Source organism: Pleurodeles waltl, chromosome 2_1 (assembly GCF_031143425.1).
Source record: "Pleurodeles waltl isolate 20211129_DDA chromosome 2_1, aPleWal1.hap1.20221129, whole genome shotgun sequence".
In the NCBI taxonomy this organism is placed as follows: domain Eukaryota; kingdom Metazoa; phylum Chordata; class Amphibia; order Caudata; family Salamandridae; genus Pleurodeles; species Pleurodeles waltl.
The window spans coordinates 905,481,655-905,494,326 of record NC_090438.1 but is presented as its reverse complement, the minus strand read 5'-3'; the positions used below and the strand labels follow the sequence as shown (position 1 = coordinate 905,494,326).

At 43.7% G+C, this 12,672-nt stretch overlaps 1 protein-coding gene across 3 annotated transcripts in view; it reads right to left on the bottom strand.

Moving 5' to 3' along the window:
* Window positions 1–12,672, bottom strand: part of ZNF236 (zinc finger protein 236) — a 1,086,161-nt gene that overhangs the window by 275,512 nt on the left and 797,977 nt on the right. For all 3 annotated transcript variants that reach the window (XM_069218833.1, XM_069218835.1, XM_069218834.1), the window contains one exon: window positions 8,335–8,490. In XM_069218833.1, the coding sequence (XP_069074934.1) occupies window positions 8,335–8,490 (156 nt within the window). The remainder of the gene's footprint in view (window positions 1–8,334; window positions 8,491–12,672) is intronic.

Here is a 12,672-nt window from a genome sequence, read left to right as displayed (position 1 = left end):
ATTGCTTTGCCCTTCTTGGTCCCAGCAAACCCCACAAGGAGCTGGTGTCCATACAGTAGTATTTTGTGCCATTGATGTAAAAGCTCAAAGCCTTTTGGTGAAAATGTCTCCTCATTATTCAAGGGGGTGGAGCCAAGAAGGCAGTGAGGTGATTGATTCTTCTACAAGAAAGAACATCACTACTTTAGACAGAAAGGCAGCCTGTGCTTTCAAAACTAACTTGACTGGGAAGAAAGCGGTACAAGAAGGGTGCATCAACAATCCCTGCTACTCAATCATGTGGCACCAAGGTAATCACAAAGAGACAGGCTGTCTTGATGGTCAAACGCCATAAAGAATAACTGTAAAGTGGCTCAAAAGAAGTGAGGATCAGCTTAAAGTGTCACTGTGGCATGGTGAAGGGCTTCAGAGAGAACCTACATGTTAATGACTTTTAGGAAAGGCATCGACACAGGTGATTTTAAAAGGGAGGGCTGATCTGAAACCCGCAAATAAAACTGAGATGGCCAATATACCCTTTGATTGTGTTCACTGAAAGGTGTGGCTGCAACAGTGACAACACAAACATAAGACCACATGGCCTGCAGAGGGTCAAAATGGTGAACCCCACACAGGACACAAAGTTCTCCCAACGTCGAGGGTAAACAGATGGCGTTGAAAGATGACAAGCAGCAAGTACAATATCCATTATCTTGGGTGACATTCAAAGGCATTCAGCTCTCAATCTCCACGCATGGATGTAAACGCCTGGGTGTAAGAACCACCTGTGTTGTTGAAATGGGAGGACCACCCACTGGGGTCGCCAGATCACAGAGCAAATACTCAGGAGCAGTAGGTCTGGGAATATCATCTCCAAGTCCAGTTCATGGTTAGCAAAATGGCTTGGGTCAGTCTGTCCAGACGTTCTTCGGAACTTGAAGTAAAAGAAGCAATGGAGGGAATGCATTCCCAAGTCCTTTGCCCCATCACAGGCGGAATGCACCTTCCAATGATTTTCCTAGATGGAACTCTAATGTGCATTTGTTTTAACACTGCTCATTATCAATGGTGGCAAACACATTTCACCAGGTCATACCCCACTGTTGGAAGATGTTCTGTGCCATCTTGGAATAAAAAAGCCATACACACTCCGCCACTCAACATCTTCTCAGTTCGCCCCCGGGGCAGTGCTATGCGGTTAGCTATTAAAAAGATCTTCTGCTGGTCTAACCACCTAGAAAGATGTAAAGCTTTCCTGTCACAGGATCCCGGATCTCATTCTGCCCTGCTTGTTGCTGTTTCAAATGGAGGTTGTGCTGCCTGTGAGGATCTGCACCAGTTAAACCTTAAAGGTCGGTAGAGAGTCTTTCAGCACCATCGGATTGCAAAAAACTTCAAGAGACTGATGTGGAAATGACTCTCCACTGGAGATTAAAGGCCACTAATCTCCTCCTCTCCAAGACGGCCACCCACTTCCTTTCTAGTGGAGGTGCAAGGAGATAGGAATACCATAGATCAGATGGATACACATTTGCCACCACAGAGAATTCTGAGCTGTCTCCCTCAACATCCCAATGAAACTGAGGAGGCATCCCTAGGTGCTGGGCTCATGAAATCCTGATTTCAGTGTAGGAACTGCATGTGCAATCTAGTGTGTCAGTGTCATCCTCAAAAAGACCAAGGACTAAGCATGCCAGGATTGTATTCTTAGTGTTTTGGACTTGCTGCATGAATGGAAAGCCTTGAACCCCACTGTGTTCACAATGGTACCTATGAATTTGATCATTTATGTAGGACTCAGATGGGACTTTGGTTTGTTGATGGAAAACCCCAGGAAGGTCAAATGGGTATCCAGAGATTGTCTACAGCGGACTGTAGTGAGCCCATTTTAAGCTGCCAGCCATAGAGATACAGAAAGACATATATCCCCAAAGTCTGAATATGAGCTACTTCCACCACTGTATAATTTTCGACCTTCTGATGGGCCGAAGTGAAGTCAAAGGGCAGCACAGCAAAATTAAGGTGATCTGATCTGATCAGGTAAACCTGCAGGGTTGCAGGATAGGTATATGAAAAATGTATCCTGAAAGTACAAGGACAGTCTTCAGGATCGAGAGCAGGATATGCATTTGTACTTGTTCTTCCTCAGAAAGAATCTCAGTGTATGGAGGCCCAGTACATGGCTGATGTCTCCATCACACTTGGACACGAAAAAATAATGCAAATAGCACCCCTCGCCTTTCTCCGAGTAAGGCACACATCTATTGCGTCCTTGGGTAGCAGATGGTCAAATTCTTGCACTAAAAGGAAGCATGGTCTGCAGAAATGTTCCTTGGTGTGGGGGAATAAAAGGCAGGGAGTATAAAAGGGACAGGGCATAGCTTGTTTAGAACAATTTGTAAAACCTATGGATCTGAAGTGAGGGATTTCTAACCAGGGAGGAAAACTCCTAGTCTGCCCACTCTAGCTGGTTATGGATCTGCAAGGGCATATCAGTGTGCTTTAGGGGAGGAAGATTACTGCATCTGCTACAGTGGCTAAGGGAATGTTGCAGTAGGAGAATAAGTTGTAATATTGTTATCGATGCTGGTTTGATTGGTTTTGATGGCCAACACGTCCTCTACCGCAAAACGTTGTTACTGAGGAGGTTGTTACCGGGGAGGTTGACACTGCTGGTAAGCTAGACATCTGGAGTTGTTCTCTAAATTATATGTGCTGTTGGGGGAATCGGAGGGCTAGTAACAAAAGTCCTAAAGATCTTGTTATGGCGCAACTATCTTTAAAAAGCTCAAGCCTCAAGTGAGACTGGTCTCTATAGAGTCTAGACCTGACAAAAAGAAAACTGTCAGGGATGTCGAACAGTCCCCTGAAAATCCAGTTGGTCATATTTTGCTGCATCTGTTTCCTTCCTGAAAAGTTTACACAACTGTAGCCCTAAGGTCTTCAAGATAGTTTGTAAGATCTCTCTGGCTATGTTCCACAAGGCATGGGTGAATCGACACACCACATTAGAGAAACATAGGTATAAGTTAATCGAGGACAGCATTTTTTGCCAACGCATTGATTAGTTGGACTTTCTATTTAGGGGTTTAAATGGTCTTGGTTTGACTTTGTCAATGTGTGCCTCACCAAGCTTTCAGATGTAGGGTTCTTTGTCCGAAAGTCATGGTTATTAGGATCAGGTCTGTGCTGCCTGGCCACAGAGCAAGTTTGACTTTGGTCAAGTTCTGTGACAGTGTTCATGAGGGCCTCATTAAATGGCAACAGTGGTTCAGAAGAGGGTCCTGGTCCTCAATAAATTGACCGTAGTCTCAATTGTGGATAACTGTAAAACTAGAACCTTTGCTGCTCTGCACCTTACTATATAAATGAGATACTTTCCTCTGTTGGTGGACCAGGTGGGAGAGTCTAGTGTGGTGTCTGGACAGGTATAAAGCTGACAGGCATGTTCTAGTTCTACACAGAGTCCTTGTTAAATATAATGAGTGGGGAAACAGATTGTCTGCCTCATTGTCATTGGTGTCAGAGGAAATGTTTTGTAGGCCCAAGACCACATCAAAATTAATGCTGAATAGCACCTCCAACCTCCAGCTGAGTTTGTACCGAGGGTCAGATTGTGAACTTGGCTGAAGAACCACTGGTTGTGCCTTAGTGATCTAACACAGTGACAACTTAAAGGCAGGCTGATGTTGGTTTGAGGTCAGAGACTGTTGGGGATAGGGTCCTGCTCGGGCACCAGCAGAGTCAACAGCAGCACCAGCATGGAAGGGATTGGTGTGAACCTAGAAGTTGAAGTGCAAGCCTCTACAAGTATTGGTATGGGCTGGAGGCAAGTCCCGAGTGGGCAGTGAGAAGAACAACTGTCAAAAGTCCAACACGAGGCCAGTGTTGCTCCACAGGGCCTCGCGACACTCCAGAGAGACTGCAGCATGGCCTCCGGAAGGCCTACAACTTCTGCATGGTATAAGACGCCCAAAGGAACTCAGGGCATGCTAGGACTCGTTGCAGGACGGATCAGAGTCTGAAGAAGCTGGAGGCAAAGGACCCTTTGAGTGTCTCCCTCACAACTTATCTGATTAAGAGGTGTCGCATGGGATCACATCCAATTTGGTTTGGAGCTTATGGTGTGTTTTCAACTTTGACTTACCTGGAGACTTTGAGCAGGATTTTGGGTGGGACCTGCCTTGTGACTTGGAGAAGAACGGAACCGCTACTTTGAACTCAACCTCTTCTTATGTACAGAAATGTAGCGCTCCCTCTCTCTGATCATCTTTGGATGTACGACCATGCACTTTTTGCACAACGTTGAGTCATGACCACAGCTTAAGCACTAAAAATACCACTCTGTAACGGACATCAGTTTCCTGCAGTCATGGTACAGACTGAAATCTTGTTACACAAGGAGAGAGATGAGAGGTAAATACCCTCCACACGTCTTCCCAACGTACAAATAATGCACACTAAAGGTGTGGGGGGGGGGACAAGTTCCCTTCAGATGGCCACAATCACTATGATTGTGATCCTGACACCACTCGTAGTACTTTTGACACTGTTGTGTTGATTCGCTGACATTGAATTCCTACATATGGAAGAGAGGGTCTCACACACCTGGTTGTGAAATGAATTATCATTGATCACCTCTACCCACTCTTGTAGGACAGTGGCACCAGGGTGGACCCAACCTCTTGATGAACTACACCAGGGGAAGTTCTTAGATAAGGCTTACTGGATAATAATGGAATCCAGATTTGTTAAAAAACAAAAAATATGAAGCCGACTACTGGTAAATTCTACTTTTAATAATGGTGTCCGACGGCATGGTTAAAAACATATGCCAACGGTAACCATGAGTATAATGACTCAGCCTGTCATTTAAAAAGCCAACATGATTGTGCCCTCACACTGAGCATATCCTGGTCTGGCGCATTCTTCAGGGCTATAGATCCCTAGTCAAGCAAAAGTGAGCAGACACCTATTCTACCTTATAGTGAAGTTATTCACACTCTCATGTCCTACCTGAGAGGGAAGTAATCATCTAGACGCCCTAGATTATGGGGGTACAGGACTCTGGTTTGGGGCTGGTTGGATGCCCTTTATAGTCACACATTTGTCAAAGGTAGCATCATTCTAGTGCACCTAATCCTCTCCCAGCCGCTTAGACCACCTACCAGGGTGGATAGAGGTGGTCAATGAGGAAGCATGACAAGACCAAGTGTGAGAGACCTCCTATTCCATAAGGAGGAATTCCCCGTCGGTTAACCAACACAACAATGTGAAAAGGACTACCAGTAGTGTCTGGATTACAATCATAGTGATTGTGGCCACATGAAATAAACTTGTCCCTTCACACCTTTTGAGTACGTTATTATTGCAGCTTGGAAGCTGTCACCTTCATTTGGAGAACTGTGGGGAATGAAGTAAGGATTTTGTTTAGCACACTGTCTGGCACATTGGCTGAAATTTAAGGAGTTGTAGCGGTAACTCCGGCACCTCCAGGGCAGTATGGTGTCACATCATGCCACCTATCAGTGCACAGGAGCACTGCCTAAAAACTATGGACCCAATCTAACATAGGGGAACATTCTAAAGGTGAGGAATCTTTTGATAGAAGCATCAATTTGAAGGTGTATATGTGCCTTCGGCCCATCACTTCCATGATGGTTCACGGTTGCCGCAGAGGCACATGGCACCACCTAGCGGCATGGAGGAGTTACTGCTGGGAGAAATTCTGGACTGTGGAAAATCCTGAATTTTCTCAATCCAGTCTGGAGCCATCTCAAAGAATTGTTCTTTTGCTCAGTTAATTTGCTGTATCTGTGTTAAATTTCAATATCCCTCTAGGGTCAAATCCCAAGGAAACTTCAAACATTAAAGGAACAGGAGGAATCTATTTAGGTTCTGACTGAAAGGACCGATTTCATGAGGGAGAAGTGAAGGTACATCCCAAGAACTCCTTAAAGGAAAGGGAGCATGTGGTAATGCTCATCTTCAGTGTTTTCAAGCTGTTAGGGCAACCACCATATGTTGTACAGCAAATTGTGAGTGCCCAGAGATGCCACTTATCATACTGCTTTGAAGTGACTTAACAGGAGGAAAGCATTAGCTATCATTAGTGCAGAGTGGCTGTAGTGAACATAGTTTGAGATTTGTAGATTACATCTCTGGTGTTGGATTGGGAAACGTGAAGGGGTCAACTCAATTTGTTGCCCTCCATTGTAAGCAGGGTTTGATTTAGGGGTCACTTCTGTATTGGATTTGCATAGTTTTGTAATTTCACATTAGCACTCCACCCCACCTACTCTCCTTTGTTGTCAGTTAGACCTTGAAAATTATTCTATTATTAAGCTACTACAAAGAGTTTATGATGAGCATGTACCCTTCTTTTAGCTCAGCTAAGAAAGCAGCCTTCTGGAGTCAGATGCACTTACAGAAACTTGGAGTGTGAAGGAGTCAATTTGTTTATGAGCTCTGTGTGTGGACATTGACCTACTATTTGGTTTTTCCCAAGAAGGAGTAACGGTGTCTTTGAGTGAGTCAGTAAATGGTAAACAAGGTCCTGTGAATTATCCTGCTGATGTCAAACCTCACTGTAACATGCCTGTGCTACAATCTTTTTGGTGATTCTGAACAGCTTTAGAACTTCAGCAGCACTATGACCAAAAACAAAGGATGACATATCCTTTAATGGCAACCTTGTAGTTAAAGTCGCCTTTGGGAAGTTTCCAGTTTGATGATATGCTGAAGGCCCTTGTACTTCCCTATATTAACATCGACTCTGGATAAGAGGAAGCCAGCATAACTGTCTTGTTTTCTTCTCTCTCAACATAGGGTGCTGGGAAGTCCAAAACCTAGCTGTGAGAACCAGAGGTTTCAAGCCTTGATAATGTCCACGAAACTGGTTTACACCAAGGGCCTCTCAGTGAAATTTCCATCATCTTTTTAGGCAGTTTTCAAGAATGAGAAATTTTACTGGAATTTGTGGGAGCACATGACATTGTAACTGAGAGGATGTCACAGATGCCATGACTGGACTGGCTCTCAATGCATGCAATCCTATAGCTCATGTGAATGGAGACTTCTGCTGCATCACGTGTGCAGTAATTGTGACAGAACTAGCACAGGTGCCTCAAAGGAATCCTGACAAACATCCTTTCTAACCTTGAGTCATGGTGGATGTTTGTTGTCACAAATGTAAGGATGGCATATAGTGCCCTTGGAAAGGGTTCAAGCTATGAATGGCTAATCACAGAATCAAAGGTATTACCATAGGTTTAATTCTCTTCTTTCTTCTATTGATTTGAGTGATGCCACAAGATGCAAAACAAACCGCACTTGTACTCTTGCTAGAATCTGACTTTTTGCGTGACTGGGGAGATCTTAATTTGACTTTTGATTGTTCACTTTCTTATGATGAGAGGATGTGTTTTACCCAGAAGCCAAACTTCTTGGGGATTTCTTAATCTGTCACTTATGGGAGAGTATTACTTCTCCTGTCAATGCCTGGTCAAGAAATCATCAAATGCCCTTGTCTGATGACTTCAGATATACTGTACATTTCACACAATGTAAAGCATTGTGTTTAAATTTCACACCCCATAGAAGAGTTGAATGAGTGTCAGACACAGATGTCTACCACTTGCATTTGCAACATGATAGTAAATAGTCTTAGGAACAGACATGGCCATACACTGAATGAATTAACAAAGATGTTGAAAAATCCTTAAACACATGTGAAACTGCTAAAAAAAAAAAAAAAGCTTCAAATATTGGAAGTCTGGGTGCATTGAAAAAGAGAGGTGACTCTAGGAACACACCACTTAATAGACCTGTTAGGGGGTTTGAGTATGGTGCCTTAACAGTGACACTTACCTACAGAACGCAGGTACTGCTGTACAGTTTTGTTACCCCCAATCTAATGTCAAAGGAGTTTTCCAAGATGAGAAATCAGCAGGAAGAATCATGCATTTGAAGACCATCAAAAACGAAATAAAAACATACTCAAAACCTACAAGAAGATGTACTGCTGTTGTGCACCAAAATATTTACTAGCTGTGTCAGGATAACATTCTTTATTGAACTAAGAAGTGGTGAGCTCTGCTGAAAGAGAAATTTTTAGAATTTCATTTTCAAAGTTAAGAACAGTTGGTAGAGAGGTCTCACAATTTAGAATGTGTAAGGTATGGACTGTAGAAAGTTCTGACAAACAAAAAGCTGCAAATTTTTCAATGCTGGTAGCAAATGGAACATGAAATTGCAAGTAAGTCGCTTACACCCTCTTGATGCACAAAAGACCAATAAGCAAAGCTTCTTTCTTTCTTCTTCTTGCCCTTTTTGTAAAAAGTGAACTTTATGTACCTGAAGTAGTGGTCAACGTTGAGGCCTGTGACAAAAGCTGATCACTGCTTATTGTTAAAGTAGCACTCGAGGGCTGATTGCAAATTGTTGGTGCCAGTCTTATGCTTCCATTCAGCTCATTGCTACTGGACGTACTGTGATGAATTATATCTTGACCTAAACAAAAGACAATAAAGCTCTAATCAGAAAAATACCTGTGGAAAAGCACATTCAGCAGCAAAAGTTAACACTCTGACTTTGACTTGCAACATTATATTTTGATTATAGGTTTAAACTTACAAATCAATGGTCAACATGCATGAGAGCATTTTGAACTACATCTGCAAATTCTTACTTTTTGAAATTTGCATAATTGAGACATTCAGAATAAACAGTTACAAACAAAACTGAACAAGAATTTTTTTTTATGGAACTTTATATAACTGTTTTGTCATTTAAAAGCATTGCAAATCACCGTATTGATACTTGATTGATCTCAGAAGAATGAAAAGTTATGTTGGTCTCAGAGGTATGAAAGGTTTAGTTAGCCTACCGTGGTGTCTAACTCATGGCATGCAGGTATCACAAAGCTTCTATTGTTTTGTTATTTATATTGCATTTTTACAATTGCAGTGCGTAAAATGCATTCTGGATGGTCCAAATTAATTATTTAAAAACCACTTCAAACCTTTCTAGATCTCTGCATTCTATTGTGTTCCTGGGTCCCATTCAGATTGCATTGTTGGTTTCGGCGGCAAGCAGTTAACTCATGAGCCATTTTGTCAACCTGTACAAATAAAAAATAAAGTAAAAAACAAACTAGGCCTAAAGAACAAGTTACATACATTTGGTAATGCTTTTACTGGTGAATAATCCAAATTCAGATTTTGCACCTTATGAATACTCCCCCGGGTGTCAGGCTGTACATGGAAACTCAAAAGCAACACTCCAGTGCACAGGGAGGCGATGTCATGCTGCAGCAGAACAAAATTGTTCAGCTCCGGAAGTAATGAGCAGGGCATCATATAGGAGCCAACCAGACACTATGACATTAGTTGCTTTCTATGGTTTGTTCATGCCATTAAACCCAGAGCCCATTGGCAAACTAGCTTGATGACTGAGCAGATCTCTTTGTTGGGAGCTTTTTAGATGGCGAAGGAATCCAATCCACAGAACAGGGATGTGGTTGGGGGAGGGGGGGGGGGGGAGATGGGGGGTCAGTAAGGAATCTGCAATTAGAGTATCCACCATACAAAGCATTACTGAAAGTAAGTAAATTGATCTTCCATGTTCACATGCAGATTCCTAACCCTTGGAACACATACTACAGCAGTTCCACCCAAAAAGGTGGTGGGTCTGGAGAGTGGACATTAACCCACAAGCTTTGAAGGACTAAGTGGTCAAAAAGGCCTTTCTGTCATAACCAAAAAGGCAGTAGTGCTTCATGAATGTCTCAGCCTGAAAGATGTTTAAAACTGGTACTTCTTGTGCTAATGCCGTTGTGGTAGCCTTGCCTCTGGTGGAATGAGTCTGCAGGCCTTCAGGGGGTTGTTTCCTGGCCACTCTGTCAGAGGTTCTGATGCAGAGGACTGTCCATCTTGGTAAGGTCCTCTTCTGCACTGTTCTTCCTTACTTGCCTTCAGAAAACCCTGCAAAGAACTGGTCGTATACACAATGGTCCTTTGTGCGGTCAATATGGAGGCTCTAGGCCCTCTTAGGGTCGAGGTTATGAAGACTTTCTTCCTTTTGGAGGTGTAAGATAGACCTAAAAACATTGAACACTCGCAGAGTAAATGACTGGTTGACATACAAGGGAGTGCCAATTTTCAGAAGAAGAAAAAAGGCCACTCGGGTGCTCATCATCGACCTCTATGGGGAAAATAGTGGGCTAGGGCGGTTACACTGAAAGAGGTTACAATGCAAGCGCCTGCTGTTCACTTATGAGGAAAACAGTTTTGAGGATCAATAGGCAGATCTGCAGTAGCCCAAATGGCGTACACGTGAAATGTAAAAATTAAATCCAAGTGCCATGGTCGTATATCGAGTGGCTTCAGGGAAAACATGCAAATGTTTTGTAAAAAAAAAAACATTACAATCAGCAATTTGAACAGAGATGGTTGATGAGAAACACGAAAAAGCAGAAAGAGTCGACAAATAACATTTTACTGTGTGCATCACAGGTCTTGCTGGGCTAAATCAAAAATTAACAAAACATCCAAACGTTTGGCTCGCCAATGGTCAGTGTGTCAAACACCATACTAGACAACTAATTTCTCTCAATGCCTAGTGTAGATGGACTTCACAGAAGAGCGACTGGCTGCAATGATGACATCAATCAGCTTGGTCTGCAAGTCGAAATAATTTAATTTCTGCCACTCTATTGCATGCATGGCGATGTAGACTGTGGAGATCAGAGTGCAGGGTCTTGCACTGTAACTGGAGACCGGAGGTTTCCCTGAAGTGGTAGCAAGATGGGAGGGCAAATGCTCAGGTGTAGGAGCTCTGGACACCATATTTTCCTGGCCCAGTTTAGGGAAATTAAATGACTTGGGACATGACTTAAGAGAGGTATCAGTGGACACAGAAACCGGAGACTAGCATCCCTTCTCAGTCGGAACACATCTCTAAGTGAGTGCCTTGGAGGAAACTTCAACATGCAAATGGTTTCACAATGCAAATGCTCAAACGTGGTAAAGATATCTACTTAGTGCATACTCCATTTGCTGAAGATGTCCTGCATCACCTAGAATGGAGATGCCACGTATGGTCTACCAGATGACGTCTGCTTAGCTCGTCTGCTCTGAAGTTCTGTGACTCCGCTAAGTGGATAGTAACTAGAAATATGTTTTGCTGATCGAACTACCTCCAGAGACGTAGGGCTTCGTGACACATGATCCAGGACCCCAGTCAGCCCTGTTTGTTGGAGTGCCACATAGCGGCCATGTTGTCCATGCGGACCTGCACCAGCCTCCATTAAGGGATGGGAGGAAGGCTTTTAGGACCAGACAGATTGCCCAAAGCCCTCGACGCAGAGCTGGCTCTTGAATGCCACTTCTACCAAGTGAGCCCCCATCCCCAAACCAGCCATGGAACAACTGTGAACTCTGGATGGGTAAGGTATGTTGGCCAGTCACAGATCATGTTGGTTGTCAGCCTCCTTTACAGCTATGCCATCTCCTGTGAGATTTGACTGGAGCATGAAAAGTGGCCCTGATGCTGGCCCCACTGGGAACTAAACGTCCACTGCATGGCATACATATTCCACTTGGTGTTCAGAATGGGGAGGTGAACAAGATCAGGAGACCAAGAAACCTCAGGTCCATACTCACTGAGAGCTAGGACTGATTCTGAAACATCGGGGTCATATCCTGGTTGTCCGATCCCGCCTGCAGCAGTGAAAAGGCCTTTAATGCCATCATGTCCAGAACCTGACTAATGCGGGGAATTCTCTGTGTAGGGATCAGGTGGGAATTCGGCTCGTTGTCAGTAAACTCCAAAGATGACAAACTTTTGGCCATTGTCCAGAGATGGTCTACGATTGACTGTGGCGAGTCTGCCTTTAGCAGCAAATCATCGAGTACAAGAACGCAGGTATCCCTGACTTCCAAAGGTAGGTAGCAACAACCACCATCGCTTTAGAGCAACCTAGAGGGACAAAAGGGGAGTATGGCAAATTGGAAATGTTCTGTCACTTCCATGAATGCAGGTATTGGCTATGGTACTGCAGGACAAATATATGAAAATATAGATCATGCATGTCCAGGGCCACCCTCCATTAACCTGGATTCAGACCAAAGTGAATTTGAGAAAGAGTAATCGTTATGAATTTCTCTTTGCTTAGAAAGGTATTCAATAACCAGAAGTCGAATATAGGCCTGGCATCTCAGTATTTCTTCAGAATGAGGAAGCAGTACAAGTAGCACTCCTCCACTCTATTCGAGTCCAGCACCCACTCAATGGCACCTTTTGTAAAGAGAAGGTTGGCTTCCTGCAATAAGTTTGCTGAGTGATCATTTGAAAGTTGCTCTGGAGTGGGTGAAAGATGAGGCGTGGAGAAAATGAAAGTTAGGTCATAGCCCCTCTAAAATAGTTTGCAAGACCCACTTGTATGATGTGAAGGAACTCCAGCTGGAAACAAAATGCCATAGCCTGCCTTCTACCTACAGGGAGTGTGCCCATGAGGCCAAACTAAACCATCTTAGCAGCAGGACAGTAGTTCAAGGATTGCACCCCCCCCCCCACTGGTGTGAATGGCTTCAGCTTCTGCAATGTCTTCTCTGTCCTGAACGATTCGACTCTGCTGCTTTAATGCAGGTCGGGAAGGCTGGGATTGTCTATAAGCTAGAGCCTGAATGTCCT